Source organism: Neoarius graeffei, chromosome 3, assembly GCF_027579695.1.
Source record: "Neoarius graeffei isolate fNeoGra1 chromosome 3, fNeoGra1.pri, whole genome shotgun sequence".
Classification (NCBI taxonomy): domain Eukaryota; kingdom Metazoa; phylum Chordata; class Actinopteri; order Siluriformes; family Ariidae; genus Neoarius; species Neoarius graeffei.
Window position 1 is genome coordinate 63212892 of NC_083571.1, and position 26553 is coordinate 63239444.

Below are 26553 nucleotides of genomic sequence, written 5' to 3' on the forward strand. Positions count from 1 at the left end.
TTGGAGCTACCTGTGGTCAAAAAAGCACTTTTTCTAAATGACACGAGTAATTTTGCTAAATATGACGTATATTGCCATACATTCACCAAAAATAACGTTATCACCAAATTTTTTTTTTGCATGGTAAATAGAGCTATCACAGGGCTACAATAACCAACCAAGTTTATTTAGTCAAGCCTTTTGATATTGAAGATAATAAGTGTTAAATGTGATTTTTAGCTTGCGTACCCTGATTGTAAAACAACCCATATTTAAATCTTAGGGCGTATTCACACCTACGTTGTTTGGTCTGGACCAAACGAACCAAATTTCCCTTGGTCCGGACCTTTTGGGTTGGTCTGAATACAAACCACCGAACTCTGGTCCGGACCAAACAAGCGGACCGAGACCGAGCTGCAAGGTCGGACTCGGTCCGGACCAAAGGAACCCTGGTGCGGATCTTTTGGAGGTGTGAAAGCAGACCGGACCTAATCCGACAGTTTTGCTTTTTTGTACCTCGGGAGCTTCCGTCGTTTGTCGAGCATTATGGGAAACAGAGTCTTGACACTCCACCGCAAAGTGCAAACACTGTTTCAGTTGTCAAGGGAACCTTACAACAGTCGTTCAGTCATTCAGACCAGTGGTAGGCTAGACTACAGAGTACAAAAAATGAGTAGGGGGCAAACGTGGGCCGAGGAAGAAACGCGTACCCTTGTGGATATATGGGCAGATGTCCACATATCTGAGCTTTTGGAGAGAACACACAAAAATGCCGACGTGTTTGCTGTATTCAGTGAGAAAATGAAGGAGAAGGGGTTCACGCACTCCCCAGAACAGCGCTTTGTGCGCGTGTCATCTCTGACCAATAGCTGAACGACCTCAGGGCGCGTGGCTTTGTTGACAGATTTTGGTCCGCTTACTAAAATGTACAGTGTGAAAGCGAACCGCACCAAAATGAAAAAAAAAACAAAAACATTTGGTTCGGACCAAAGCAAGTGAACTATCGAACTATCCTGGTCTGAATACACCCTTAGATGATTTTGGAACTAAAATTCAAGCCTTCTGAACTAGTGTTCTGTTGTAATGAACTAAAATTCTTTTGGAACACAAAGTTGACAGAATTTTCCAACTCAAAATGTATACATTTCTTGAATTTTAGAATTTAGAACTCTAATTGTTGAACTAAAACATTAGAAGTCTTCAGAACTCTGGAAACATCTCAAAGTTACAAGAGTCTATTGAACTTTACAAGTCAAATTTTACAAAGAATCAAAAATTCAGAATTTGGAAATCTAAAATGATGACTTTAGAACCCTGGAAATAGTTGAAATTAAAAACTCAAAAATGTTTAGAACTCAAATGTCATTAGAGGTTTACAACCCAACCTATAAATCTCTAGAACGACAGAATTTAGAACCCTAAAATTTTGAACAATAAAACTTGAGAAGCCTTTGGAAGTCGAGAACTCCGTGAAAAAGTGAGGAGGAGCATCTTTTAGAACTTTAATTAAATAAAACTTTACAAGGTCAACAGAAAACAAAAAAGTTACGAGTCTATACTGTATAGAACCTTACAACTCAATTAACAATTCATTAGCACTTCACAACTTTGAACTCATGGGGAAGCCATGGTCTAACGGTTCGAGAAGCAGCTTTGGGACCAAAAAGTCGCTGGTTTGATTCCCTGGACCAGCAGGAATGGCTGAGGTCCTTGCTTGAGCAAGGCACCCAACTACTCCCCAGGCAGCTCTGGGTATGGTGTACGTCGCTCTGGATAAGAGCATCTGCTAAATGCCTGTACTGTTTCTATAAAACCTATAAAAACAAGTCTTTAGAACTCCAACTCTTTTGAAACTTAAAAATATGCTTTAGACCTCAAACGTACGGGCCTATAAAACTTTAGAACTTTGTAAAGCATTAGTTTTAAATTCTAAATTTATAATATTGAAAACACCAACTTCAGAAGTCTTAAATTTTGGAAGAAACAAAAAAAAAATCTTTACAAGTCTATAGAACTTTACAAATGAAACTTTATAAAAAACACTGGAATTTAGAACGCTACACTTTTTACAAGTCTTTAGAACTTGGGAATCCTTTTGAAATATTCAACTTTAGAGCTCAAGTTACAAGTTTGTCGAACTTTATATAACTCCCACCTATAAAATCCCTGAACCTTTAGAATTTCAAACTCGATTTACAAAACAACTTCCAGAGAGTCTTTTCAGCTCTTTTGAAATTAAGAGCTCCAAAATTTAGAATTCTATTTAAAAGAACACTTTGAGCAGTTTAAAAAAAAAAACTAAATTAAATAAACTCTGAACTCGAAAAACTTAAAGCAATAAAGCTTTCGAAGTCTTCAGAACCCAGAATACTTTTTTAAAACCAAGTTTATGACTCAAAAGTTACAAGTGTGAAACTCAAACTTAAAGTGTCAGAACTTTAATTTTTAGAGTCCTAAATTCTAATGTCTTTACAACAACTCTTGGAATTCCTTTATGAAATGAAGAACTCCCCCCCCCCCCCCCCCCAAAAAAAAAAACCTTTAAAGTCTTTGTAAGCCTCTAAAACTTCAGGAAAATTTTAGATTGATGCATTTGGGCAGGAACAGGCATTTAAACTGCACTCGAGTGCCTAAAAACAGTGTGCGCGCATGTGTATAGATGAGTCACACACAGATGTGTTAAGTGTGTGTGTCCATTTTCTTAACTGTACTGAACGTGCATGTTCACTGGTCTGACTCTCAGCTGTAAGATTTCCGTAGCTGACGCATGCATTTAAAACGTGTCTATTAAAAGCAGTGAATTCTCAGAGCAAAGCTTGCACAAGCACACGTGTGTGTGTGTGTGTGTGTGTGTGTGTGTGTGTGTATGACAGTGAGAGAAATATGGGGGCAGGACTTTGGCAAAGACAGCTCCTCCACTCTATGGGACAAAACAGATTTTTTGTAAAAAATTTTTTTTTACAAGAGTACAGCAAAAGCTAAAACCAGGGATCTGAACCTGAACACATGTGACAATGTGTGTGCATGTTTAAAACTAAAGGTCCTTGAACCATGTTTCTGTATATGCATCAGTCACATACCCCATTCTTCCCACCGATCCTGAAACCAGTTTATTAACTAATGCTGTATTATGCTGTAATGGTGTCATGTGAGGACAGAGGAAAGCGGTTGTGTGGAAATCTGTGGAAGAGGTATCATTCTCTATTTGGCCAATCATTCCAGCACGTTCTCCAACATCGGTTAAGTACCTTCCACCCGACACTTACCGTACATTCCGGTGTGTGTGTGTGTATATGTGTGTGCATACTACAGATGTAGAGGATCAACTGGGTCCCATTCAGCTACCAGTAATGCCTTACTGAGTATTTGGACCACTGAACTGGATGAATCTAGTTCATCAAGTCGGACACCCTACGGATTATGACATGCTGCTTTTTGCATACAAGGGTACTTCAAAAAAAGTTCTCGGCCTCACCTAGAAAATGTCAAGATTGTTCTTGCGTTATTTTTCAACATAGTCTCCTTTAACGTCAATGCACTTGGTCCACCAATGTTGACGTTTTGCTATCTCTTTGCAGAAGATGATCACAGCTTGAGCCTCCAAACAGCACAGATGACTTCATCACTATCAAAACGGTGACCACACGGGTGGGATTTCAGTTTAGGGAACAGATAGAAGTCAGGCGGTGCCAGGTTGGGTGAGTGAGGTGCACAGGGTGCATGGGGCAACAGTTCAAAGCCACATCTGCCTGCGTCTGCCGCTGCCCCCTGTGCTGTGTGGACGGACGCGTTGTCCTGGAGCAACAGCATGCCAACTCAAAGCCTTCCTCTCCATTTTTTCTGTGATTGGTTCTTTCATTTGAGTTTTTGTGGACAGTAGGGCTGCACGATTATGGAAAAAATGATAATCACGATTATCTTGATCAAAATTGTAATCACGATTATTCTTGATGTTAGGGAAATCACTTAAATTTTATTTCACTATATATTCAAACAAACAATATGAACAGCTTTCAGTGCAGAATGAAATTTAAAAGAGAAATTCTGATTTCCAAATGACAAATAAATGAAATTTATCCAAGAAATTACCAAAGGATGAAGGAACTGAAAACTCAATTGCAACAATTACATAGCATTATACTGAGGCCTACAAGTTTTTAAGCTAGAAAGACCAGCCTATCAACATGCTCTGGCTTTAAACATGAGCGAAGGCAGGTCACAACATTGCCTCCAGTGCTAAATACGCTCAATCTGTTACCGACTCTCACGCTATCACCCCTTGAAGAAGACACCGCCAGTGTTGCCAGACACTGCTGACGTTTTCCAGCCCAAAATATGTTCAAATCCGCCAAAATGCACTTAAAACCGCCCAATCTGGCAACACTGGATACCGCTGCACTGAAGCTCTGCGCACTTGGCTTGCTTGCTTATTTAGGCGGAGTAATGAAACCTTACATGCGTCGGTTCGCCCCCTAATGGTTTGGCGGAGTACTGGTCAAAAAGTGCTTGATCAGATATGCAGCAGAGCTCGCATTTTAAATGGAAATAAATCGCGATTTTCATTTAATTTAATCGTGGCAGACAAAATCGCGATTTTCGATTAATTGTGCAGCCCTAGTGGACAGTGATATAAGGCTTTATAGCATACAGTTATGCCCCAAAATGGGAGTTACACCCCTTGTTTCCAGGTGAGGCTGAGAACATTTTGAAGTACCCTCGTACTATATAGTGAGGCAGTACAAGTATTTGGATGTAGTATTCCTGCGTGTGAGAGAGATGATGATGATTATGCAGTGACCCTGTGCCAGGACGACAGACATCTCCGTCACGTGAATTCTCATACTGCCTCATTGTAAAGTGATTGGCTGCAAATTTAAAAACAACAAGCAAAGAAAATATCAGAAGATATGGCTGGAAATTGGAATTAATTATACATAATATGCATTATTTTTTTTGCGGTCCGGTTTCCATCAAATCCTGCGCTCCAATTGGCTGGCGAGTGGGTCCATATCCTACGGTACGGACCCCAGTTACGGGCCTCTGGCGACTCGCTCGTTCACAACAAACATAGTAGCATTTTTTTGTCAACATTTACCTTTTTTTTTTAAAATAAGATTTATTTATAAAAGATTACCAAAAATCATAAAATTTTTGCCAGCATTTCTCAGGAGAATAGCATTAATTTTACAGCATGGATAACGATAACGAGTGTGTTCACAGCGAAAGCGAGTTTTACTACCCTGAGGAAGAAGAAATAAAAGAAAACATTTCAGGAGAAAGCTAAAAACCTCTAACTGTTGCTAACGCCGAGCAAAAACATGGCTGAATCCTGAATGACTCCTATTTGTATAAATAGGGGACTACATAGGCAGCAACATGTAGTTTTTTTCCCCTGCCATGGAAGTGCACTTATATACCGAGGAGGAAGCAATTTGCATTACAGCCGTGAATGAGGATTCAAAATGGCGGCTCGGCTCGGTTTTCCCTTTCGGGCGCTCTTGTTTTCTGTTAGAATTTGGTAAAGAAAAAAATTAATCTATTATTTACCAGCTTAAGGTCGGTCTGTATGGTGAAATACCGTGACCTCGGCCTCGGTCAGTACTTTCAAGACCTCGGTCACGGTATTTCACGATACGGACCTCCCAGCTGGTAAATAACATATGTCTCGTGTGTTTTACACGTCTTCATTTTCCATAGCATGCTGTTAAATAGTCAGGTGGGAACTCAAGATATCGGTTACTGAATACGAAGGCTTTTTTTTTTTTATTCACTACATTAACAGATTTTGTACATGAAAGGGGCGACAGGGAGCGTGCGTGCCTGTGCACCCTCGCATCTGTCAGTATGTGCACCCTCGCATCTGTCAGTATGTGCATGTGTAGGGGGAAGGGTTGTGTGTAAGGCCCCGCTTTGTGCTGCCATTTCATGTGTCAGATGTGTGTGTAGGCGTGCGATAAAATCCAGCAACTGTACTGAACCTGCATGTGTGACTATATTTGTGTATGTCTATAAATGTAAGAGAGAATGTAATATATATATGTTGCATCTGTAGGTGTGTGAGGGGTGTTAACGTGTTGATCCTTATGTGTATAGATGTTATACCAGTGTACTGTGCTGCTTCATACGAATGAGACGAATCAGCCTTGCACACAGTGATAGCAGCAGCAGTAGAGTATGTGTTTTTTATATATATATCTCTGTCTGCAGAGGAAGTGAGATGACAAAAGTGAAAATAACGACTCTTTGGTTTCAGTAAACTGCACAAAAGGTTGCCACACACACGTCGTCAAACACAAATACAGAGGTACTCACACACAGCGTAGAGTGACGTGCACCTAGTAACTTATGTCTCTCACCACATAGTGCACTATTCTGGGATTCTTCAGAAATGAGTACAAGATAAGACAGTGCCAAAGATCCAGTGCACTTCTAAACTCCCAGAATGCACCCCACCATAGCTTACTGTCTCACACAAACTACCCATAATGCACAGAGACACTTGAATTTATTCATCACATGTACACTTCCTCTCTGCGTTTAACCCATCTGAAGCAGTGAACACACACATGCTCGCTCGCGCACGCGTTAGCAACGAGCGCGCACACGTACCCAGAGCAGCAGGCAGCCATGCTACAGCACTCAGGGAGTAGTTGGGGGTTAGGCACCTTGCTCAAGGGCACGCCAGCCTAAGGCTGCCCCACGTTAACCTAACTGCAGGTCTTTGAGCTGTGGGGGAAACCGGAGCACCCAGAGACACAGGGAGAACATGCAAACTCCACACAGAAAGGCCACGATCGGCCACTGGACTAGAACCCAGAGCCTTCTTGCTGTGAGGAGACAGTGCTAACCACTACGCCACCGTGCCACCCTATATGTGTGTCCTATGCAGTGAAAAAGGTTGTGTGGTTTTGCAAAGTCCACAAATAAAAACTTTGAAGTAACAGATTATGGAAAGAATATGGTGTGTGGTTTGGGACACGCCCACAAGAGGAGATGAGTGACCTGTGTACTGAACACAGTGTGTGGTATGGGATATGGTCACAAGGGACCAATACGGTGTTTACGTAGAGTGTATAGTGAAGAGACTATGCGTGGTTTGAGACACGCCCAAAATGGACCAATGATGGTGCTTGTATCCCGTGTATAGTGAGTAGGGCATGAAGTTTGAGATACGCCCACAATGGACCAATGACAGTCTATAGTGAAGAGGGCATGTGTGGTTTGAGACACGCACAAAATGGACCAATGACGGTGTATAGAGAGCGTGCACGTGACGTCACGAGGTCACGTGATTTTTGTTTATCTGCCATCTTGGACGGCAAGGTCGCGCATAGAACTTAGACGAACCCGTTCTAATTATCAAGTGTGTGGGCGTAGATCTTTCGAGAATGGTTATATCTTGTTCAGCATTTGGTTGTACCAATAGACAGGGCCGAAAGGAGGGCCTGTCATTTTATAGATTCCCCGCAGACGAGGAGAGACGCGCAGAATGGGTGTCCGCTGTGCGAAGAGAAAACTGGAACCCCAGTTCTACCAGCCGAATTTGTAGTGAACACTTCATATCAGGTAGGTGTAATCTTTTAATTCAATACTTCTAGTACATCTGTTAAGTTGATTTTCGGATTGAATGATAACTACATACTTAGAAACTAGACAGAACAGTGTTTGTGGCCGCCAGTCCGCTTGATCTCTAACGTTTAAAATGGCTATGCCTAGCCCTACTACCCTGGCCTAGTCTATTAGGGTGTTCACACGGCACATATTTGCATCGATGCTGCACCGATGTATTTTGTTGCGATATATCTTACACCGGTGTAAATTTTGCGCAGCGTTCACACGTCACAACCCTGCTTACTAGAGAAAAGCGTGTTAGCACCGGTGCAGCCCCACTTGCAGTCACACGGCAGTTTCTGCGACCGTGCAATAGTAGCAAAAACTTTATTACTATAATTTCCTTTGATAGTAATAAAGTTTTGATATCATTTCCTTTTATTACCATAATTTCCTATCATTTGCGATAGTAATAATGCGAAAATTAAATATGCGCATGTGTGAAAATGTACTTCCTTTTCCCGGTTGTCATGGCGTCACCAAGCGCCGGGAAAACAACGTGGATGAAGACACCAGTGTTGCCAGATATTGCTGATATTTTCCATCCCAAAATATGTTCAAATCCGCCAAAATGCACTTAAAACCGCCCAATCTGGCAACACTGGAAGACACGCAGTTCTGTTGTTGTTGATATTCGCCATTTTGGAAGCGCAAAATACCAGGATGCAAATTATGCAATGCCCGTATGTAATCAACTCTCCTGACGCGTAGCGAGTCTACCCCTGTAGCGTTCAGACGTCCCATTTTATATCGGTGCTGCCCTGCAAACTAGCATTTATTCCGGAGTAAATTTCTTAAACCACAGCCCTGTTCACATGGCACATATTTGCATCGATGCTGCACTGATGTATTTTGTTGCGATATATCTTACACCGGTGTAAATTTTGTGGAGCGTTCACACGTCACAACCCTGCTTAGTAGAGAGAAGCGTGTTAGCACCAGTGCAGCCCCACTTGTGGTCACACGGCAGTTTCTGCGACCGTGCAATAGTAGCAAAAACTTTATTACTATCATTTCCTTTGATAGTAATAAAGTTTTGATATCATTTCCTTTTATTATTATCATTTGCTATCATTATTACTATCATTTCCGATAGTAATAATGCGGAAATGAAATATGCGCATGCGTGAAAATGTACTTCCTTTTCCCGGTTGTCATGGCATCATCAAGCGCCAGGAAAACAACGTGGATGAAGACACCAGTGTTGCCAGATACTGCTGACTTTTTCCAGCCCAAAATATGTTCAAATCCACCAAAATGCACTTAAAACTGACAATCTGGCAACACTGGAAGACACGCAGTTCTGTTGTTGTTGATATTCACCATTTTGGAAGCGCAAAATACCAGGATGCAAATTATGCAATCAACTCTCCTCACGCGTAGCGAGTCTACCCCTGTAGCGTTCAGACGGCCCATTTTATATCGGTGCTGCCCCGCAAACTAGCATTTACTCCGGAGTAAATTTCTTAAACCACCTCCTGAGCAGGGTTAGATTTGCACCGGTTTAAGCAGCTTTCAGGGGCTACACCGGGATAACTTTGTACCGTGTAAACGCTCTACCGGGGCAGCCCCGGTGCTACACCGGAGTAAAAGTTGCTGTGTGAACACCCCTCACCTCCCGAGCAGGGTTAGATTTGCACCGGTTTAAGCAGCTTTCAGGGGCGACACCGGTATAACTTTGTACCGTGTGAACGCTCTACCGGGGCAGCCCCGGTGCTACACCGGAGTAAAAGTTGCCATGTGAACACCCCTTATGACAATGTTTTATCTTTTTGGCTCATATATGCTTTTAAAAGGCCAATCCATAGTAGGGATGGCGAAAACTAAAAAAAATCTTGACCGACCACCGAGCCTCATTAGCTGGTTAACCTGTGAGTTTAAACAGGGATGCAAACGGCGGATGCCGCCTTTTTCACGGCTGAATCGTGCAAATCCGATTTTTTTTTTAGGGGGGCGTTGGAGTGTCTGAATAATTTCATCAGAGTAAATTCTGTATTAAAATTACTAAATAAGCAAATGCTGTTACAGTCCATGAAACACCGCAAGTATAAGAAGAAAACAGTAAATCAGAAAGCTGCACACGTTTTCGCGGAAGCTGCGCAAATGTGCACAGCTTTGATTTACTGTTTTCTTCTCATACTTTAGAGTTTAGATTTCGAACATTCTTACGATTAAACGTCCTGCATAGTCTCTTCATGATTAATGCCACTTACCCGTGAGGTTATCAAGTAGACTTCCTTCTTCGGAACCTTCCAGAGGTATAGTTGGGATATCCATCCCGCAAAATATTTATAAGCTTCCAGGCTCTTGTAAGCTTTGAGGGCTTTGCCAGTGTAACACGATTCACGATTAACGAGAAAATTGTAAATGTCGTGGTAGGCCAGATCGGGCAAATCGCCGGCACCGCAGCTCCGAATTTCCCTGAACAAGGATTGCGGCAAGTTGTACGGTTCTGCAATCCCCAACCTGGAACACTTTTCCACGTAACGCTGCCTCACGTCACCTTCAAGATGCTGAACAAACTTAGACAAGTTATCGCGCGATGTAGATGGGGTATTTTCCGAATTTTCTTGGGGATTACTCCCTGGATCCATTACGCTCGTGCAAGGTAAACAATCCTGATGCCGTCCGATATGGCGGAGTACACACGTGCGGGTCACGTGACTGCACATCCTCTATATCGGGGTGGGCAATTATTTTTTCCATGGGGCCACATGAGAAACAGAAAATTTTGTGGAGGGCCGGACCAAAAGGCTGAACTAAATTCTGCATAATATTAATTGTATTTCTTTATATAAAGCAATAAATAACATTGTAAGAACAAGCTGCTAAGACTGGTAAGAGTATGGAAAAAAACGAGGTTGCCTTACAAAAAAATGTCATTTATTCAATAAAATTTCCCAAAACAATGGTTAACAAAATGTGAACGTTTGTCCCATTTTTTTTCAGTCACATTCACCCCAAAACACAATAAAAAACATCACAATATTGTCTTTCTACTCCAAATATCAAGCAAGATACATCATATTATAATAATGATGCCCACACTTGTAGTCTAATCGCCTCATTTGGTGCTTTTCGCCGGAGATCGGCTCCGGCGCCTGCTGGTGACGTCACACGATGTGATTGGCTGGACCGTTTGAAGGATGACGTATAAGTTTGTGGTTGGTCTGGACAAATTACGGAAGTAGTTATCGCGCGATTAGGTTTCGTGGGATTTCATGTCATTTTCATGTCGCACGCATTGCGTTTTTGTTGAACACAACTTCAAAATAAAAGCAAGGCACATTCAGTCCATGCATGAGGTAAAATTAGAAAATACGTTTATTTTGTAATTTCTCATTAACCTTACGCGGGCCGGTCAGAATGAACCAAAGGGCCGGATGCGGCCCGCGGGCCGTAAAATGCCCAGGTCTGCTCTATATGTAGAGTCTATTGTGAACAGGGTGTGTTGAGACACGCCCACAATGGACCAATGTTTATGGTGAGGTGTTAAAGTGATGCAATGAAACAAAAAATCACACATTCTGTTCCCTAAAGCACACACACAGCATGTATGCCCATTTTAAGCAGGAGTGTATCTCGATGTAGGGATATACACAGCGTTCAACACTTCCATTAACTGAAGCTAACCAGCAGTCGTAGTGACAAAGAAATGTGAAACAACTAAACACTGCGGAACGAACACACACACCAAACTTAAGCATGCCAAGACGAAGAAGCCTTCATGCTTTGCGAAGTACAAACACTTCTTCATCTTGGCATGCTCAAGTTAAGTTTGGTGTGTGTTTGTTCCGCAGTGGTTTAACTTTGATTAAAACCTTAAAACTACTCAAATAACCTGTAAACACAATCCCCACCCCTTCATGCCAGGATCGAGGGATATCCATAAACACGCGGTTGGTCACAGGCTGAAGAAACTCGTCCAAATGATACAACGCTTAAACTAATAAACAAATGACAATTCAAGGTCACTTCGGAACTAGTGATGAGACAAAGAAAGAACATTGAGGAAACAGAATTTAGAAACAATTTAAAATAAACCTCAAGAGGGAATGAACATGCATGAATATTAATGAGCTCATGCATATTTATATTCTGCACACAGTGACATCAGAGCGATGACCTTTGTCTAGAAATGCTAATATTAACACACTGGCTTCACCTTCTTACACACACACACAGTTATAAGACGCACAAACCAATGATACACTGCAAAAACACACAAATGGGGGGTAAACCTGCAACTGTTCAGCATATCAGAGCTTGGTATCTTTCAATCTTTCTCTCACACACACACGTTCTCCTGTTTCCTTGTTCCTCTGAGAGAACACACACCTGTAAACTTAGTTTAGCTTGGTTCCTGCAGTTTTATTTTTCCATAGACTTCACCTGCACTCATCTGTTTCTGCCTGTGTGTCCCCCTCCTCCCTCCCTCCCTCTCTCTCTCAAAGGAGAACTGAAGGCAAATTTATCATCAAAATTCTATTTCTCATTTTATAAAATGTCGGAATGCATTTCTGACAGCTATTTTGTCGCTGCTCGAGCAAGTTCTGAGTGTTTGAAATACGCTATGTAAATCAGTCCATATGTCAAAGCAACGGCCGTAAACGAGATTTGCTGAGACCTGTGCGAGACGTCGTAGGATGGAAGTAAAACGTACAGCGGAAATCAAAGTGACCAGCATCTGTCAACGTTGTCAAAAGACGCGCACGCCCGCTTTCGAATGCTGACGTAATAAAGCCGGAAGTTTTCCGTGTCTGAAATCGCTCCCTACTCACTATCCTCCTAAGACCCAAGCTGTTTTTTTTTTTACATGCATTTTTTATTTCTTTTTGCTATTTGGGCTTATTAGAACCTGATTAGAATAAAAACTAAGCATCATCTTTGATAAGATGTACTTTTTGAGAAAAAGTATGTCCACATATGTGGATTCTTGTTCTGAATTTCTAAAAAGTGCTGTCCACGTATGTGACCGCTAGGCCCTAGGAGGCTATATAGTGGGGACGCCATTTTGTAGCGCTGTCCGAAACCTTATGGTGATGATACACGGGGCAACTTTTTGGGCAATGTTGCCAAGCAATGTTGCTGGGCAATTGCGTTTTGACTCTTTTCTATTGAGATTGGGCAACATTGTTTTTTCTGAATGGTTTTGATAATCTCTGGCAACTTTTTGAGATAAGCCAATCAGAACGCGAGTATCGAGTCATGTGACCTCCGGTGAGGTTCGGATCAGAAATTTCAAACAAATATGGCGGCCGCTCAGTGTCAGTGGAGTGAAGAGATGGAGAGACTCCTCATCTGTTTTTACGCCGGTAAGTTATTTTAATATTCTATATGGAGGAATTTACCTCACCAAAGCTCTAAAAAACAACAGAAAGCTTGATTAAATGGTCACAGCAAAAATTAAAGACATCGATTTTTTTTAGCTAACTGTAAACTGCCGTTGCTAACTGTTGTTGCCCATTGTTAGTTGCCCTGAAAAGTTGCCCTGTGTCTCACCTAGTTGCCCGTTGCCAGCAACATTGCTCGGCAACATTGCCCAAAAAGTTGCCCCGTGTATCATCACCATTAGTGACGATTATGTGGGAAATGCGCTCAGTATAATATGTATTTCTCACCAAAATACATGCATGTGTTTATTATTTTGAAACCCCACCAGCCGCCTGAGCTGGCACATTTTAATTGTGCGACAGTAATGACGTAAATACCAAAATGACGGACTCGTCCTTATCCTGTCGTCTTTCCAACTCTTCTCAGTCGGGGTTGAAGTTGTATGGAATAATCAGTGTTTTCCCCAGAAAAAATTAAAGCCCTAAATTCTGGCATGATAATATACAGACAATTGAGCGCCAACGGTGAGAAAGTGAGTGCCAAAGGCGTGAAGTGAAACTAGAGGGGTCCAGGGGCATGCTCCCCCAGAAAATTTTTTGAAAATAGATGCTCTCAGGTGCATTTTCAGGGTCTCTGAAAGGTTTTAGATAACATGATTATAGGATCGATTTTACCAGTGTTTCAATGATTTCTGACCTAAATAGTATTAACATATACACATTTGAAATTTCACCTTAAAGTTCAACATGCAAGTTAAACTGTTTTGTTATAGATTGAAAATCTACAGGAATCCCTTAATTATCTATGATCAAGTAGTGTTGTAACAAAAATACATGCATGAAAATATGAACAGTGGTTTGCTCCATCTTATGCAATCCAATGAAGAGAATCGATCATCATGACCTCCTGTTGATCACAAAGGGATCTGAACCTAAGACCTGCCACCTTAAAATAAGTTGCTGTATTACTATAACTGTAATGATTTAGAATGTTACCATAATATATGTATAACTAAGATACACTGAAAAGAAAAGTAAAGCAACTGCATATTATAAAGTTTAAATTTTGGCACTTTATTAAATGGACAGGGCGGCACGGTGGTGTAGTGGTTAACGCTGTTGCCTCACAGCAAGAAGGTCCGGGTTCGAGCCCCGTGGCCGGCGAGGGCCTTTCTGTGCGGAGTTTGCATGTTCTCCCCGTGTCCGCGTGGGTTTCCTCCGGGTGCTCCGGTTTCCCCCACAGTCCAAAGACATGCAGGTTAGGTTAACTGGTGACTCTAAATTGACCGTAGGTGTGAATGGTTGTCTGTGTCTATATTGCCCCTTTTCCACCAAAGCAGTTCCAGGGCTGGTTCGGGGCCAGTGCTTAGTTTAGAACCGGGTTTTCTGTTTCCACTGACAAAGAACTGGCTCTGGGGCCAGAAAAACCGGTTCCAGGCTAGCACCAACTCTCTGCTGGGCCAGAGGAAAGAACCGCTTACGTCAGCGGGGGGGCGGAGTTGTTAAGACCAACAACAATAACAAGACCACGAAAGATGGCCATTTTTAAGCGACGAGAAGCAGCAACTGTACAAACGCGAAGTCATCCATTATTATTATTATTATTATTGTTGCTGCTGCTGCTTCCGTGTTGTTTTTGCTTTGATATTCGCGCTAAGGTTTATGCAAACATAGCGACGTAACTGACGTATACTGCGACGTAATGACGTAGCTCCGCGAGCTACGGAAAAGCAAACTGGTTCTCAGCTGGCTCGCAAGTTGAACGAGTTGTGAACCAGCACCGGCTCCGAACCAGCCCTGGAACTGATTTGGTGGAAAAGGGGTAGTGTCAGCCCTGTGATGACCTGGCGACTTGTCCAGGGTGTACCCCGCCTTTCGCCCGTAGTCAGCTGGGATAGGCTCCAGCTTGCCTGCGACCCTGTAGAAGGATAAAGTGGCTACAGATAATGAGATGAGATTAAATGGACTAGATTAAGATTAAAACATAAAGGAAAAGAAAACTTAATTCATACATTTAAGTTTGCAGAAAGATTATGCACTTAACACATTTCATGAAGAGAATTTGTTAATAAGTGTCAAACGTAGCATAATTTTGAATAATAACGATAAGCATATTTGGCAGTGTGATGTCACTGTGAGCCTTTAACAAAAGAATAATCCAGAGCCTTCTTTGGTGAAATGGATCCCAGTGACATCACACTGCCAAAAATGCTTATGATTATTATTTGAAATGATGCTGTATTTGACACATTTGGACAACTTCACTTCGTGAGATTGTTTATAAGTGCATAATCTTTCTGCAAGCCCAAACTAATTAAGTTTTCTACTCCTTTAAAGCAGATTAATTCTCCTTGGACACAGGAAGGATGTATCCTATCAGTCAGCTCGACTACAGCACCGAGGAGAGAGACGGGGAGAAGGAAGATCACAGGCCTGATCAATTCTGGCGCTGAGAGAATGCTGGTGTAGACGCTGTAGTGCCGGTCGTGGCGGTGGACAGAGTAGTTGTGCTTTTAGAGCCAGTCGCTGTGATCAAAATTGATGACGTTTTCGTTGTCGTGACCGTTGTCTGGTTTTGTGCGCCATCACTCACGTGGGTTTGTTGACGTTTAGTCAACCAATCTTTGATCGAAGCCATAATGATAATAGACGAGGCCAAACTTTTGTGATGAAAATCAGTCGGCTTTGTCCGTCTGGTGAGGGACGACATCGACAGCCAATGAGATCGCTTATAATCTCATCTCATTATCTGTAGCCGCTTTATCCTTCTACAGGGTCGCAGGCAAGCTGGAGCCTATCTCAGCTGACTACGGGTGAAAGGCGGGGTACACCCTGGACAAGTCGCCAGGTCATCACAGGGCTGACACATAGACACAGACAACCATTCACACTCACATTCACACCTACGGTCAATTTAGAGTCACCAGTTAACCTAACCTGCATGTCTTTGGACTGTGGGGGAAACCGGAGCACCCAGAGGAAACCCACGCGGACACGGGGAGAACATGCAAACTCCACACAGAAAGGCCCTCGCCGGCCACGGGGCTCGAACCCGGACCTTCTTGCTGTGAGGCGACAGCGCTAACCACTACACCACCATGCCACCCGAGATCGCTTATAATGAATTGGAAAATTCCGGGGATGTGTAACGTTTTCTTTCAATATTTTTATTGGATGGTTTGAACATGTGATCTCGACACAGCCAACCGATTACAGTTTGTTTACATCATACCACGCGGACATATTACTTTGACAATCAACACAAACATTGGAAAAAAAGACGGCTTGTTTAACACAAATATCAATCAATATGTAAATTGATCTGTGATTTGCTCTCCTATGTATTTAGTTACTTGTGGGTAGGAAATTTAACGCATCGGTATAAATCTAAGCGTATCGGATTTTAACTAAAGCGACTAAGCGTATCGGCAGGCAGAAAACGCTTTAGGGAAACCATGATAATCTCCATGCCACGTACGCGAGGGAGGCAGATGTATGTGCAGAAGTATACAGTTTAATAAAATGCAGAATATAAACACACACACACACACACACACAGTGAGACAATATATACACACAGGCAAACAATCCATAACAGCAGCCCAGATCAAAAACGAGAATACAGGCAAAAAGGTCGGTCGAGGCGGAAACAGTACATCAAAGGCTAAGCGAGGACAAGAACGAGAAATGGGCACGAGGATCGTGAAGCAGGAAATCAAGACACTGGGCAGAAAGGCTCGGTAATGCGTACATGTGCGTCGTAATACTCCGCGATGCAACTGCATCAGCACAGTCCTTAAATAGGCAAACTCACAGTTCCTTAATTGAGCTCAGGGGCGCCTTGTTCACGGCGCACGTGCTGGAGTCCACTCGGCGCACGCACAGCCCGAGGCGCGCCTTCAGGTGCACGCGCCACAGCGCACAGGACTGACACTCCATCACTGATGAAGCTGGCAAATCTCGAAATTAATCTAAATTGGAATGATGTGGCGGTCTGACTGCTATGTAAACAGTTTTCAAAATGGCGGCGCTGACACTTCATGTTTGAAGTCTCGCACAAGTCTCGTGAAGATCGCGCAGATAAGCGACGCCTGCCGTGGACCATACGAAAAACTCTAAATTGACCGTAGGTGTGAATGTGAGTGTGAATGGTTGTCTGTGTCTATGTGTCAGCCCTGTGATGACCTGGCGACTTGTCCAGGGTGTACCCTGCCTTTCGCCCGTAGTCAGCTGGGATAGGCTCCAGCTTGCCTGCAACCCTGTAGAACAGGATAAAGCAGCTAGAGATAATGAGATGAGATGAGATTAAATGGACTAGATTAAGACTCGCACAAGTCTCGTGAAGATCGCGCAGATAAGCGACGCCTGCCGTGGACCATACGAGCTACATTCAACATGGCTAAAAACCGAAAAGGCTGATAAGTGTAATATATATAATATGCCAATACGAGTCACGATATAAGGTTAATAAAACCGAAAACGTAATTGAAGAGCACGTTACTTAAAAAATAAAGCAAGTTTAAAAATGACTTCAGTTCCCCTTTAAAACCCTGAAGACACATGATGTACATTTCAGCCACACCATCACTTCCCCTCCCATCTTTTCTTCTCTCCTCTATTCTTTATTTCCCATCTCTCCTGTCCCCCCCCCCCATCATCTTTTTGGTCCCTCTCTTTCTTTCTCCATTCCTTTCCTCCCTCTTTTCTTCCCTTCATCTTTCATCCTCCTCTCGTCTCCTTATCACCCTTCTTTCCTCATATGCTCTATATTTACAATACAGTTCAGCTTTATTCATTCTCCCCTGGGGTTTTTCAGAATTAATTTACCATAATGATGCTTCTTCCACTCCTCCTCTTCTCCCTTTTTTCTCTCTTTCAATCCTGCTTTCTTTGTCTCTCACTTCTTGTCCTGTCCAGACCTCATCTAATTTTTTCTCTTTCAAACCCCTGCCTCTTTACTTCCCTTCCCTCCTCCTTTGTCGTCCTTCATCTCATCTTCTGCGCTCCTCACCCCTCTGTCTCTACTAATGTCTCCTTCCCTTTTGTCCATGTTTGACTTTTCCCCCTTCTCTTCCTCTGCTCTCCGTTATCCCTTCCTCCTCCTTCCTGTGATCTCTTTCAGATCTCTGTGTTCTCTTCTCATCGGTCTAAACCGTGGAAAGTTCAATAAAGCTCTCTCGCTCCTTAATTTCCCCTAGAATGGCTGTTTATTTCCATCTGGGTGTGTCCCAACATGGCAGGCAGGAACTATCAGTCTGACTGAGGAACATTTTAAAATACTACATTCAACCTTTTCCGTGATATAAACACTTAATAAAGCATAATGAAGTGACTTTGTGTGTGAATGGAATGTGTTGTATACATTTTGCATGTGTGTTGAGATACACTCACCTGTCCTCCTGAGGGAGATTCTCAGGACTCTGCTCTTCCACTGCCTGCAAGAGAAACACACGCGTGCTTTATTCACACACTGCACAGGTATACTCCCGCACGTACACACTAAACTAAAACCTGCTGCCCGGTAATGATGAAATCATTTCCACAGAAAAAAAAAAAGATAGTAATAAGGCCATGCTTGAAGGAACGTGTGAGGAGACGGGAAACGTGGCCGCGGAGGCTGATGGCGCTCCAGAAAAAATAAAATAAAATAAAATAATAATAATAAGGCCATGCTTGAAGGAACGTGTGAGGAGATGGGAAACGTGGCCGCTGAGGCTGACGGCGCTCCAGAGTCATTTGTAAAGATGACAGCGACTTGAAACATTTCTCTGCTTAATTGAATCAAAGTAGTGCTTTCTCGTAAACTCTGACTCATCACCTATCTCTCCTGTTTCATCATCGGCACTGGGTCAGAAACTTCACGGAATTTAGATTTAATTAAATCACCGGAAACAAACGCCAACGTCGGCACCATCAGGACGAAACGTGCGTCTGAGAAGAAAGCGGATTTACTGCAAACGTACATGAACAGGCGAAGCAGATCAGGTTGAGGAGAGGGAACAGAAAACTTTCATTCCTCCGTTATGAAGCGTTCATGAGCCGTCAGAAGCCTTTCTGAGGGAATTACATCAGTGTGAAGGGGTTCGGTTTATAACCAAGTTATAAGATGGAGAAATGATGGAAATGTGTCACTTCTCCTTTACAGTTACACGAATAAACTTCCTTTCTCCCCCCCACCAGGTCCTCTTCAGCTCGCTCGCTCACACAAACACACATGACATTTTACTCAAGTACACCACGTGTCAATAACATTAGCTATTTTGTCATTGTTTGGATTATTTTGTCATTTTTTTTATTGCAAATAGGGGTCATGAAAAGTGCAACATTTCTCTACATTGTCTCCATTTTGTTCAGTGCAAGTGTTCCAGCGCGGTTAACATTTACAGAGTGTTCAGATTCCTCCTGAAAACAAAACATTTGATTAAATTATACATTTTTCCATTTGACTCACCATCATAAGTAAAATAAAATACAATTTTAAGAAACTAAGAGACGACGACAACAATAATAACTGTTTGTTTATGGCAACTGACAGTTCAAAAAATATGATACCTTTTTTTTAAAGTAAATAAATTGCTTTAACGGGCGGCACGGTGGTGTAGTGGTTAGCGCTGTCGCCTCACAGCAAGAAGGTCCGGGTTCGAGCCCCGTGGCCAGCGAGGGCCTTTCTGTGTGGAGTTTGCATGTTCTCCCCGTGTCCGCGTGGGTTTCCTCCGGGTGCTCCGGTTTCCCCCACAGTCCAAAGACATGCAGGTTAGGTTAACTGGTGACTCTAAATTGAGCGTAGGTGTGAATGTGAGTGTGAATGGTTGTCTGTGTCTATGTGTCAGCCCTGTGATGACCTGGAGACTTGTCCAGGGTGTACCCCGCCTTTCGCCCGTAGTCAGCTGGGATAGGCTCCAGCTCGCCTGTGACCCTGTAGAAGGATAAAGCGGCTAGAGATAATGAGATGAGATGAAATTGCTTTAACAGCTGTCGAGTGAATGAATACATAAATCCCGTTCCAAAATTGTTATCCCATCAAAATATCATGAACAGATTCAAAATCTTCCCAGAGACTCCATTAATAATTCAAATAAATAAAAAAAGGTGCCACAGCCTTTCTAAAATTATGAAATCAAATTATTTAAAAAATAAGTTAACAGCTAATGCTAAAATCTTGCAAGAGTCGGTTTCAGTCAATCAGTAAGTAAGTAAATAAATAAAGCAAGCCACGGCTGCTTCAAAATCATTAATTCATCACCAACTAAGACGTGAAAAATCTTGCCCGAGTTAGGAGAATTCAATCCAAGTTAATAATAATAATAATAATAATAATAATATAGAATAAAATATCAATAAAACACAGAATCAGTTCCACACGACACTCAGAGAGAGGAAAATATTTCATTCTATAAAAATAATCTTGGCCTGGAAAATAAAAGAACCAAAAATCATCAACATCACAGTGTGAGGAACATATAACTCGAGATACAAACAACTCTGCGCTTCATCACAATAAAACAATGGTGTCAGGTTAGACTGGAAAAACAACCACAATAATAATAATGGCACCACAAAAGACCGTCAAATTAAAAGGGGAAGTTTCCATCACACCTCACTGTGGTCATCTCCAAAACCACACAGCAAATAAAGTATCACACGGTTTATAAACACACCACAGAAACATCATCATCATCATCATCAGGCTGAAAGACTCCCAGCGCTGGAACACGTCTACGGTTCACTCACACTGCAGGACGGGACAATAACCCGTCCGCACGTTACAGCACCATCTCCTCTCCATACTCATCTTACAACTCGGGCTGGCCGATACAACGATATAGGATCGGTATCCTGATAAACTACGTCATGTTTTCTGAGATATCGTCATATTTTATTCATTTTTCTGGCTTTTATTCAGAAATTAATTCCACACTGACCGCAATCAGCTGAGGTCACGTTAACGCTGATGTTTGAACCTGAAAATTGTAAAAGGTTTTAAAACAAATGACTAATTTTTCCTGCCTTTCAGTATGAGATTTTTCTCTCAAATAAATGTATTCAGACAGATATTACAAAAACCAGAATTTTTTTGTTTAAAACATCAGATATGATATTTATTTGCCATATCACCCCACCGTGAGTTAAGAAGTCCGACAAGATCGCGATGCCTTCGATAGAGTCCGAGTTAGTGATCAGATACAATACTCAAATAAGATCAACTTTAACTTGTGGGTTGGTCCAGGAGCTCATTTGCATATTGTATTAAAAAACTCTGGAAGTTCAGATCAATTGTAATGAGTTAGAGAGAATTTCATCATCACGGCAGTGACATAAAAATGAGGAAACCATGGGAAAGCTAGAGATTAGATAATCTGATAATTTCATCTCTCTGCCAAACACCAAACAATGCTCTTGCTCAGAACAGCAAAAAATATAACTACTACTCCAAACTACAAAGGAGAACATCATGTAACCCTGCTTTTTATTTCATTTTGGAATGGATCAGAGGACTCATTTGCATTTAGTTTTGCAGCAGTGTTGAAATTTTTAAAGCAGCTGATCTCACAATTACAAAATCTCCCCACAAGCAGCGATCTGCGGGGTCCAAGCAGAGTTCGCAAATCACGCTGAGTCTACGGACGAACATACTTTTCAGGTTTTGCAACATAGCTCAATCTTAGCATTGTTTTTAAAATAAACAAACAATCCTTTTCTAATACCACCGGCATGAGCGGATTCTTTAAAACTCGTTTAGGCGCTGACTAGATCGTGCACATATTACGTTTCCACTTTCAAACTGCAGTTTCAACCAAAACAAATTATCAACCAACTCTAAAATACTCAAAGGATTTAATTGAACTAATTTCACTTCGGTTTCATTTCATAATTAACTGAGGCTCATTTGAATATTGCATGATCGGCTATGTTACCGAATACCACAGCGCTGCTGAATTCTCAAATCAATCTTCAATTCTAGAGTAGCAGCTACACAGAGACACTGCACGCAATCGGAGAAAAGAACGTGCATCATCACTGATATGGTGATGTCTTCTGTAAGGAGACGTTGATGGAAGGAGTCTCCAGTTTCATTGCTTTCTAACAGTCAAGAACCAACATTTTTTCGAGGTTCCACAAAATTAAACATGACTATTAATGGAAACTGCTCTAGTACATGAGGAGTAAATCACTTCAGGACGTTCTGCTATAGGAAACGAATCAACTTCAGCTTCACTACACCACAGCATCGTTAACTGTTTTCCGATAACAGAACAACCCCAAGGGTGTTTACGGTGTACATATAATGGTAGTAATAACAAATTATGTTTTTGTAACACTATTTGTAAGGACAAGCAGGGCACAAAAACATGAACTGAAATAACGCTGTTATCACCAAGTTTGATCATATTTGAGGCAAGACAAAAGTAACGTTGCTTTAGCAGCACATCCTGGGGAGGGGGACAAAAAAAAACAGGTGGCTTTGAGTCTCAATCGTGCTGTCACCATGAAAGGGGGCGTGGCCTTTCTTGATTCCCAAGCTGATCAGAATGCATTACTTTTTACTATACATTCCTTCAGGACTTTTATAAATAAAATAAAATACTACAAAGGCAGCTGATGGACTAGTCTTCAAAATATGATCTGTTAAGACATTTAACTACCAAAACATGCTGTTGTCAAGATCTGTCCACCTATATATTAGATTAGATAAAGCTTTATTGAAGTCTTATTGACATCCAAAGTCCCGGAAGTTCCAGGAGACCTGGGATGTCTGTTATATGCCTGCGCAGTAGTAAAAAAAAACCCGACAGCCTGACCGCCCTGCTGATAAACACATTGATTAACACAGACACGGCACATGCTTAATATGTGGCGGTTTTAGTTGACGGTGTGTCTGAATCTTCGCTTCATATATTTTTTTTCAACTAGCCAGCCGGGCTGGCTAGTGACAGGAATTACTCACCAAATGACAAATTAAGTCGCCTCGGGCAACCGGACCACCGTGTATATCACACACACATTAATTTTTTTTATATATATCATACGTGTGTGTGTGTGTATATATATATATATATATATATATATCATTCTCATCTCATTATCTCTAGCCGCTTTATCCTTCTACAGGGTCGCAGGCAAGCTGGAGCCTATCCCAGCTGACTACGGGCGAAAGGCGGGGTACACCCTGGACAAGTCGCCAGGTCATCACAGGGCTGACACAGACACAGACAACCATTCACACTCACATTCACACCTACGGTCAATTTAGAGTCACCAGTTAACCTAACCTGCATGTCTTTGGACTGTGGGGGAAACCGGAGCACCCGGAGGAAACCCACGCGGACACGGGGAGAACATGCAAACTCCGCACAGAAAGGCCCTCGCCGGCCCCGGGGCTCGAACCCAGGACCTTCTTGCTGTGAGGTGACAGCGCTAACCACCACACCACCGTGCCACCCGTGTGTGTGTATATATATATATATATATATATATATATATATATATATATCATACGTGTGTGTGTGTGTGTGTGTGTGTGTGTGTGTATATATATATCATACGTGTGTGTGTATATATATATATATATATATATATATATATATATATATATAAATAAAATAAACCAAAATATACATTCATAGCATCTTCCTAACCCTAAATCTATATAGTTTATATCACAGTATCATTGAAGAAAACATTATTATTCATACAGAATAATAAAATACATGTCTGTGTGTGTGGTAGACAAACCTGCGATGGAAATAGGAAATCTGCATCTTCAGCTTGCCAGACTTCCACAACGCTGGACATGTGACTCAGAGCTTTGGATTTAATGAGAAAAATCACAAGAATTAAATAATAATAATAATAATAATAATAATAATAATAATAAAAAAATCATGTCATGACTTATAAACCAAGTAATTACAAGTTTAACAAAATGAAACAAAATAAAGCCAGGATATAACCCAATATATTGCACAAAAAACACACTGCAAACATCCTATGACTGCAAAACAAACACTACACAAGCATTTCACACCACACACACACTGAGTCTCACTATTTGGCAATGAGGCACTATGGGCTTTCATATAGTGAACAAAAACAGTGCAAGCAATACATACTTATTTCCAAATGATCATAAAAATAGTATTTGTGCTCAATTAATAAACTCACTCTCTCTCTCTCACACACACACACACAGATGTGACTCTGCACTTCTCACTATTTTCCAATAGCTCACGTTCAGCTGCCAAAGAAATGCGTGTTTAATACTAAACATAAAATCACACTTCACTCACACCACATCATGTTTATAAGCCAAGTTAGAAAAATGACTCATCATTTAGTCGGAATAAAGCTTTTTGAGGTGAAGTTAAATCCTGCACATTGGAAACACAGTCAACTTGTTTTCTGACGTTTGAGCTTTTTGTTGCATCTCAACACAGGAAACGGAGCCAAAAAAGGAGCTTCGTTCCTGTTAAACCACCTCAGAAATAAACATACACACACACCAAGCACATTTTTTAACACATCCAGGGTTTAAAAACGAATTCGGGTTAATATTCTGACAGAAACAAATGTGTGTAACTCCTTTGTAGTGCTGCAGAGGAGAGAAGAGAAGCTTTGGCTGCTTGTCAGATGGAGCTCTTTTATTTTTTTCTCCCCCTTCCTTCCGACATTGTGTTGACTAAAATAAAAAGAAATAATAACGTGTAGTATCTAAAATGTCCGCAGACCTGTTAGCTGAGCATCTCCACGCTGTAAAAACGGTAATAAGAGGTGTAAAACTCCAAGTAGGACGTTAATTCCCGACGCTCCGTGTTGGGACTCCCTCTGCGCCGCCATGCTAACTAAGCTAAGCTAAGCTAAGCTAACAGTGCTAGCTTGGCTAACACTGTTTCTCAATGCGGTTACAGCCACAGGGCTTCGCTTTCTCTCTCTCTCTCCTTCTCTCTTTTTCCTTCCTCTCAAGGTTGCCAGATGAATAATAAACAATAAAACACAAACATGAACTCTTTATACACTAAATTCCTAACCTCTGAGTAGATCTTTTAAACAAAGGTTATATGTGTAGAATAACATTTAGCACATGACTAAAATAAGCTAGCATATGCGACAGTAACGCTGAGGTCATTAAACTTCACCTTTATACCAGGAATAAATCAAACTTTATCTATTAATTCTCTCATGTTAAACTTTAAACCTTGTTTCAAAACAATATGGGTTGTATTTAAGCCATGATTTAACCCTAGTTTTAGTTTTACATAAAAAAAATTCAGGCTTTTTTTTCCCACTAGCCTGAAAAAAAATGTATTCAGTCAGATTAGATTCGCTCGAATCCAGGATTTGTTAATCTGGGATTTATTTTTGATTCTTAAACAATGAGTAAACCTTTTTAAACAGGTGAAAATGTGGAGAATAAGATTTGAAATAGCGTATGATTAAAATAAGATAACAATACGACAGTGATGTGAATAGCTGAGGTAAATTATATTGAAAAAAGCATGACACATTTGATTTCATCTTTATCCAGGATTAAATCAAAATATTCTGATTAATCTTGTTCTATTAAACTATAAACCTTATTATAAAATAATCTGGATTGCATTCAGGTCATAATTTAATCCGAGTTTTAGTTTTACATTAAAAAATTTAGGCTTTTTTTTTCACCAGCATGAAAAAATGGATTTGATCAGATTAGATTAGCTCTAATCCAGGATTTGTTAATCTGGGATTTATTTTTGATTCGTAAGCACTGTGTAAAACTTTTTAAGCAGGTGAAAATGTGTAGAATAATATTTGAAATAACATATGATTAAAATAAGATAACATAATACTACAGTAATGTGAAGAGTTGAGGTAAATTATCCAGGAAAAAAAGTGCTACATTGTTGACTTCAAGTTTATCCAGGATTAAATCAAAATATACTGATTAATGTTGTTCTATTAAACTATAAACCTTATTATAAAATAATCTGGATTGCATTCAGGTCATAATTTAATCCGAGTTTTAGTTTTACATTAAAAAATTTAGGCTTTTTTTTTCACCAGCATGAAAAAATGGATTTGATCAGATTAGGTTAGCTCTAATCCAGGATTTGTTAATCTGGGATTTGTTTTTGATTCGTAAGCACTGTGTAAACCTTTTAAACAGGTTAAAATGTGTAGGATAATATTTGAAATAACATATGATTAAGGGCGGCACGGTGGTGTAGTGGTTAGCGCTGTCGCCTCACAGCAAGAAGGTCCGGGTTCGAGCCCCGGGGCTGGCCCTGTGCGGAGTTTGCATGTTCTGCCCGTGTCCGCGTGGGTTTCCTCCGGGTGCTCCGGTTTCCCCCACAGTCCAAAGACATGCAGGTTAGGTTAACTGGTGACTCTAAATTGAGCGTAGGTGTGAATGTGAGTGTGAATGGTTGTCTGTGTCTATGTGTCAGCCCTGTGATGACCTGGCGACTTGTCCAGGGTGTACCCCGCCTTTCGCCCGTAGTCAGCTGGGATAGGCTCCAGCTTGCCTGCGACCCTGTAGAACAGGATAAAGCGGCTAGAGATAATGAGATGAGATGAGACTACAGTAATGTGAATAGTTGAGGTAAATTATCCAGGAAAAAAAGCGCTACATTGTTGACTTCAACTTTATCCA

The 26553-nt window shown here is 41.3% G+C and overlaps 1 protein-coding gene across 2 annotated transcripts in view; it reads right to left on the reverse strand.

Moving 5' to 3' along the window:
• The window catches only part of tmem131l (transmembrane 131 like), a 77412-nt gene extending 52576 nt beyond the window's left edge, over positions 1-24836 (reverse strand). For both annotated transcript variants that reach the window (XM_060917109.1, XM_060917108.1), the window contains exons 1-3: positions 24650-24836; positions 23658-23728; positions 18315-18358 (exon numbers count right to left, since the gene is read on the reverse strand). In XM_060917109.1, the coding sequence (XP_060773092.1) occupies positions 18315-18358; positions 23658-23728; positions 24650-24758 (224 nt within the window). In that variant the 5' untranslated portion in view covers positions 24759-24836. The remainder of the gene's footprint in view (positions 1-18314; positions 18359-23657; positions 23729-24649) is intronic.
• Between the last annotated feature and the right edge of the window lie 1717 nt (positions 24837-26553).